The 6,769-nt window shown below is 54.7% G+C and overlaps 1 protein-coding gene across 1 annotated transcript in view; it reads right to left on the bottom strand.

Moving 5' to 3' along the window:
- Positions 1-3,357: 3,357 nt before the first annotated feature.
- RSG1 (REM2 and RAB-like small GTPase 1) overlaps positions 3,358-6,769 on the bottom strand; it is a 4,514-nt gene continuing 1,102 nt past the window's right edge. The window contains exons 3-7 of the mRNA XM_014532843.1: positions 5,797-5,803; positions 5,438-5,589; positions 4,758-4,882; positions 4,322-4,458; positions 3,358-4,102 (exon numbers count right to left, since the gene is read on the bottom strand). Coding sequence (XP_014388329.1) covers positions 3,853-4,102; positions 4,322-4,458; positions 4,758-4,882; positions 5,438-5,589; positions 5,797-5,803 — 671 coding nt within the window. The 3' untranslated portion in view covers positions 3,358-3,852. The remainder of the gene's footprint in view (positions 4,103-4,321; positions 4,459-4,757; positions 4,883-5,437; positions 5,590-5,796; positions 5,804-6,769) is intronic.

Raw genomic sequence — 6,769 nt, forward strand, 5'->3', positions numbered from 1 at the left:
GGGTCCTCAAACTACGGCCCGTGGGCCACATGCAAATACAAATATTGTATTTGTTCCCGTTTTGTTTTTTTACTTCAAAATAAGATATGTGCAGTGTGCATAGGAATTTGTTCACAGTTTTTTTTTAAACTATAGTCCGGCCCTCCAATGGTCTGAGGGACAGTGAACTGGCCCCCTGTTTAAAAAGTTTGAGGACCCCTGTTCTAGAGAAAGGGCCCAAAAGCCCCCTCACCATGATGAGGATGGCTGCAGAGCCAGTGAGTAGGCGGCGAAGGCGGGTGTGGGTGGGAAGTAGGGTTCCTTCAGGCCTGTCACTGAGTTCTGGGCTACCTGCAGGGCTGGGGACAGCAAACTCTGGATGTGAGCACTCCTGTCAGAGGGGTAATAAATGCTCATCCCAGGGCCTAAGAAGCTGGGATGAGCGTTCACCTTCACCTTGTGCTGCCTGCACAGGGAGCTCTGGAAGTAAGGGAATGAGGTCTAATTCATTTTTGCTTCTGCAGGGCCGTTTCCCCCAGGGCCTGGCTAGGAACCTGTGGATGGATGGATGGATGGATGGATGGATGGATGGGGAAGTTAACAACAAATGTGGGAGAGGCCTGAGTAGCCTGATGGATGGATGAGTGAGCAGCAGATGGACAGATGGGTGAGTAACTAGACAGGAAAACATTTGGCAAATCTCTATAAATGAGTGCACACGTGGAGGTAGATGGGCAGACTGGTAGACTGATGGACGATGGCTTGGTGGAGGGAGGGCAGATGAAAGCGTGGATGATGGACATAAGGATGGATGGGTGGATGGAGGAGTAAATAGCACCTAAGTTTGTTCAGTGACTACTAACTGACTGCATCCTGCCATGCAGCCGATACTGGGTATGTCATGGTGACCAAACTGGGGCGGTGGGTGGCCAGGCTCCAAGTCCCAGCCCCATTTTCCTCCCTGCTCCGTTCTTTCCCAGGGAGATGGCGAAGGGAAATTGTTGACCCTTGATTTGGGTGAAGGTGGGTGATGAGAGATTCTCTGAGTGGAGCAGTGCTAACCAGGAGCCTGGCCTGCCCTGTCCTGTTGTGGGGAGGACCTGGGTTATTTCTCCAGAGTAACCTTCTGGCCCTTAGCAGAGCTGGTACCCAAGAAGGATCCAGAAGCTTCCTTCCTGGGGGAGTTTTAAGCCCAGAGATAAGTGGCTGGGAAGTGGGGTAGCTGGCGCTCACAACACAGGTACCTGTAGCTGGAGGCTCATATTCAGGCCACACCTTCACCGGGTCCCACTCCCACAGTTTGCTGCTGCCCTGGTGGGGTAAGGCCAACGGGAGCTAAGACCAGAGGGGACCAGGCTGAAGGCCGGCTGCTTGGGAGCAGAGCTGGAGGCCACAGTGGGAAGGTCTATGGCCTACAGGCTGTGCCACCGTGAGTCTTGGGGTCCTGCTCAGGGACATTCCTTCTCTAGGGTATGAGATAAGCTCAGGCCTCAGCTGTGAACCAGAGTTGGTGGTAAGAAGATGCTGGTCAGTCCTTTAGGCCCTGGAAGGGTTGGCAAGCCTACGGGCAGTGCCCAAGGTAGACAGATGTGACAAGTGCCAGGCAGGCCATCCGTGTGCTCAGGAGTGTGAGCAGGGGGTATGTATGAGCCTCCTGTGTGTTCCAGGAGGGGAGAGCACTTCAAGAGTGCTGGTGTGTGTGCACACATGATCACATGTGAGTGTGGGTGTGCAAAGCTGTCAGTGCTGACTTCTCAAAAGGGTCTCCAAGGGCAGCTGGATTTGGGGGTCACTATACTTAAACCTCCAAGGCCCTCACAGCTGGGTTAGACTCAAGTCAGGCCTCAGGGGTCAAGCTATGGAGCCAGTGGGGTATCATAAGGGACTTTCAGAAAGCTTAAAGGTCCTTAGTCAGCACCCTCCACCCCTCCACCCTCACTTTAGCCTGCATTCACCAGTGTCAGGTGAGACACAAAAATGAGCATGTTCAGCCCTGGCAACGTCCTGTGTACAGAAAGGTTGCTGGTTCAATTCCCAGGAGGGCACGTGCCCAGGTTGTGGGCTCAATCCCCGGTAGGGAGCGTGCAGGAGGCAGCCAATGAATTTTTTGCTTTCACATGGATATTTCTCTCTCTCTCCCCCTCTCCCCCTCTCTCTAAAAAAATCAATAAAAATAAAAATATATTTTTTAAAAGAGACAAATACTTTTTAAAAAAATGAGCAAGTTCATTCATCTTCCTGCTCCTGTCCTTGCTGGCTTCCCACAGGGCAGAGCTGCCCACAGGCCAACTCACTCCCTGACCCCCACCTGGTCCTTGATGCTTTCTGATTCCCCCAAACTGGCAGGGCCCCTGTCCTAAGCCTAGCCTGACAGCTTCACGATCAAGAAAGGCACTGCAGAGTCGGGTATTTTTTAGAAAGAGACAAATACTTTAAAAAAAAACAAGCAAGTTCACTCATCTTTCTGCTCCTGTCCTTGTTGGCTTCCCACAGGACAGAACTGCCCACAGTGTTAGGCTAGGCTTAGGACACTCCCTGACCCCCACCTGGTCCGTGATGCTTTCTGATTCCCCCAAACTGGCAGGGCCCCTGTCCTAAGCCTAGCCTGACAGCTTCACGATCAAGAAAGGCACTGCAGAGTCGGGGGCTCACCTCCTGGACACACAGGAGGACATTTTGTCCCAGCCTCCTCTACAACTCCATGTGAGCACGTGACTAGGGGTTGGCCAAAGGAATGTGGACAGAAATGAGGCACACCGCCCTAGGGCAGGTCCACAGAAACCTCCTGGTGACCTCTCACTTGCACTCATTGGTCTGCTCACTGGATGGTGATGCCCCAGGGCAATCTGGGAAGCCATGTGTTGAAGATCTCAGAGCCTGGGTCTCTGAGTGAATGCATGGAGCCAAGACCCCAAAGCCACCTTCATCTCCACCTGAGGTGAGACATAAGAAAAAAACTTCCAGAGGCAAGCCACTGCGACTTCAGGGTTTTCTGGTACAGCAGATGGTATTATCTCAACTACAGGGTGGGGCAAAAGGTATACAGTTGTGAGTATGTGAAACACAGAGTTTATTCTTTGTATTACTATTTATTAATTACTAGAGGCCTGGTGCACAAATTCGTGCACAGGTGGGGCCCCTTGGCCTGGCTGGCAATTGGGGCCGATTGGGGCCTTCTTGCCCAGTCCCGATCAGGGCTGATCGGGGGGCCGGCCCGAGGTAGGGACCATGGGAGGTTGGTCGGCCGCAGGTTGGCTGTGGGAGTGCACTGACCACCAGGGGGCAGCTCCTGCATTGAACATCTGCTCCCTGGTGGTCAGTATGTGTCATAGCAACTGGTTGACCGGTCATTTGGTCGACCAGTCGTAATGGTTGCATAGGCTTTTATATATAGAGATTGTCTTATTTTCCATAAAAAAGCAACTGTAGACCTACTTTTGCCCCACTCTGTAATCCTGGCTCTTGATTGAAGTCACTTGAGCTCCAGGGCCCAGCTGAGACCCCCTCTCTCCCCAGTCATCTTATCTTCCCTGTGTGCTGCAGAAGGGGAGGGACAGCAGGAGGTTGGGGAGATGCTGGAGACCTGGGACCTGCCCATGCAGTTCTTCAGTTTCCAGAGCCTGGGCCCCCGGGGCCAAGGGAGAAGGCCAGAGGACCTCAAACCACTGCCCCACAAAGCCTTGTGCCTGCACCTCATGCCATGAATTCTGCAAGGAAAGTGCTGCTGGGGCAGAGTCTTCACAGGCCACCATCCTCCCTGACCAGTCCTCAGGCTGAGATCAAGGTTCCTGACCAAGCCCTAGGTCCTGGGTCCCATCCCCTGCTCTGGGTCACCTGAGAGTCAGGAGTAAGGACCACAGGTGCCCACTCATGTCAGCCGGGGGCATTCTCTGCAGGGTTGGGAATCAGGCCAGCTGCCACCTGGTCCTGGTGCCACAGGTGCTCCGCCAGGCCATTGAGCACATGGGCAATGTCAGCCAGCCCAGCCCGCCCATCCAGCGTGCGCCCATCCGCCAGCCGCCGCCCTGGCACACTCTTCACCCGCAGGAGGGGCAGTTCCCAGGTCTGCCGGAAGGCTGTGAGGTCACGCTCAGGCACGTCCGTGTGCATGTACTGGTCAAACCTGGAGGAGGGTTAAGGAGCCTGGCCGGGTGACACTGCTAACCATCCCATCACACCCAGCCTCTCCCTCCCCCCTGGAGCCCCACACCCAGGGTCTGAGGGAGATCCTGTTGCAGGCTTTAATAAAGCCTATGGGGCTGGACCCACAGCTGGGCAGAGGTAGGCTGCATGTCTTGCCAGGTGTGGCCTCTGACAGTCCTAGAGGTCACCCAAAGGATACTTGGAGCCAACGACTATCCTGACAACACCAGGGGCCTCGCCTGCTATGCGGGTCAGCTGTCCAGGGAGGTCTTCGAAGGAGGCACGGTCGGTGAAAGAGAAGAGGAAGAGGAAAGCGTCTGTCTTCTCCTTGCAAGCCTGGGGATGGAGAGGCTCGCTCAAGGCTGTACCCCGGGACCAGAACACTCCTGTCCGCTGCAGGGCCCTGAGAAGTCTCTGCACAACCCCTCCTTTCACAGACTGGGAAACGGAGGCCCGAGCAGTGAGTGGCTGGGATCCAGTCCCCAGCGCCAGTTCAGAGCTCTCCCAGCAGGGGCAGCACCCTCAGCCCATTCAAGCCCAAGTCTGGCTCCTGCAAACCAAGCAGGCCGGGCTCAGAGGCCCACCTGGGACAACCAGCCCCGCTGGGACCCACCCAGGCCCACCTGCCTGCTCACCGGCAGCATGTGGTCGAACTTTTTGAGCGCAGACTCCCCGCAGTCCCAGAACTCAAAGCGGAACATGACGACACGCTCACTGACCTGCAGCTTGGCAGGCCAAAATACCACGGTGGTCTGGATGCCTGGGGAGGGAGAGGCAGAGGTGGAGAGAGGTCGGGGGCCAGGAAGGAACTGGAAGAACACGTCCCTGCCCTCGAGGGTCCAAGTCTGATGGGGAAAGCACAGTCCCTGGCCCGGGAGAATTCTCAGTCTGAGGGAAACCAACCTGCCCTGGAGGAGCCTCCCGTCTACCAGGCAGATAGAGCCCTCGACCCAGCAGCCATGACAACCAAGTTTCACTCATAGGTACAAGGGGACCCAAAGCTCCCAGGACACTGGAGGGTGTTGGAATGTGATGGTCAATCAGCATCCAATGGAAGGAAGCAAGAAAAGCTTAGTGTTTTCTGAGCACTTGCCTTGCGCCACCTCAATGCTAGGCATGTTACCACCACTATCTCTAGTACCAACCTCCCAACAACCCCGTGGGATGGATACTATTATCCCTGTTGGACAGAGGAGCCAATGTAGCTCAGAGAGGTGAGTGACTTTCCAAGGCTGCAGAGTAAATGAGGGGCGGGTTCAAATCCCAGATTGCGTGCTCCAGGGACAGTCTTTTCTCCACCCAAGGATGGACTCACCAGTGGTCTCATGGTGTGCCACGGGCACCTCCAGGCCAGCGAGCTTGGCCACCAGCGCCGTCTTGCCCACACCACTCTTCCCAGACACGAAGATCTTGTAGCTGGCCGTGTCAATGGCCACAGCTGGGGGCAGCACTGGTCGCTCGAGCAGCCCTGGGGCAAGAAGGGAGCCATGTGCGGTCAGGTGGTCCCACCCAGCGCCTTGCCCCATCAGACCCTGGGTGGGACAACTTCCTCTCTAGGGGCTTTTTCAGAACCTGTGGTTCTCTGTACTCATTACCGAGGCCTGGGACACAAGCAGCATTCCTGGGTAAGCTCTGCTGAGAACACTCTGCTCTGTGAGCTGGGCCAAGCCCACTCCAAACAGCACCAAATTATGTTTTTAAGTTTGACGCATGAGATGGTTTGTGTTGATATTATTATCACGTCCTAGATTTCTCACATGTAAAGGCAAGGGGTTTCATAATTCTTTTCTCAGTAGAGAAATATCAGCAAAAGCATTCTCAATTACTACAAATAAACTCCTTACAGTTAATATATCAAGATTTTTATAATTTTTTAAATTGACTTTAGAGAGCGGAAGGAAGAGAGAGCGAGAGAGAGAGAGAGAGAAAGAAACGTGGATGTGAGAGACATCGATCAGTTGCCTCCTGTGCACACCTTGACTGGGGATCCAACCCGCAACCTGGAATGTGCCCTGACCGGGAATCGAACCCACCACTTTTTGGTGGGTGGGATGACACTCCAACCAACTGAGCCACATCAGTCAGGGCTATGCATGTTTTAAATTTAAAACTTGCAAAATAAAAAGTCTAAAATGATGCTACATCGATAGGCACAGGAGCTCAGAGTCCTCCGTGGCGGGATGCCCTCTCATCCTCTGGTTTGAAGCTTTCTGGGGCTCTGTCTCCCTTGGTCAGAGCCGGACTCTCACAGCTGATGCCAGGCCCTTCTGCTGGCCGGTCAGCCCGGCCCCGCCTGGGGAGTTGGCTTCATCCTGGGGAACAGGAGTGTCTTATCCTGAAGACAGCAGGATATGAAAGAGGCTTGTGTCTCCTCGCTAGTCTGAACACGTCTGTGAGATGTGCTGCGGAGAAGGTGAAACCGGAGTCTGCTGTGTCAAGTGCCCAGCAGAGGGCCTGGCACGGGGTGAGGGTTCAATCAACAGCCTCTCTGGTGACTGTAGTTTCTGGCAGGGTTTCGCCTGTTTCCATGATCCTGGCTCTGATGGTGGAATTAGCTCTAAGGCGAGTTCGGGGTGAGGGCCCCAGGGATAGACCAGAGGTCCCAAGGCTGAGGAATGCAGTGCCAAAGGCCCTCACTGCCCTGCTT

The sequence above is a fragment of the Myotis brandtii genome, unplaced genomic scaffold (assembly GCF_000412655.1).
Source record: "Myotis brandtii unplaced genomic scaffold, ASM41265v1 scaffold1204, whole genome shotgun sequence".
NCBI classification, from domain to species: domain Eukaryota; kingdom Metazoa; phylum Chordata; class Mammalia; order Chiroptera; family Vespertilionidae; genus Myotis; species Myotis brandtii.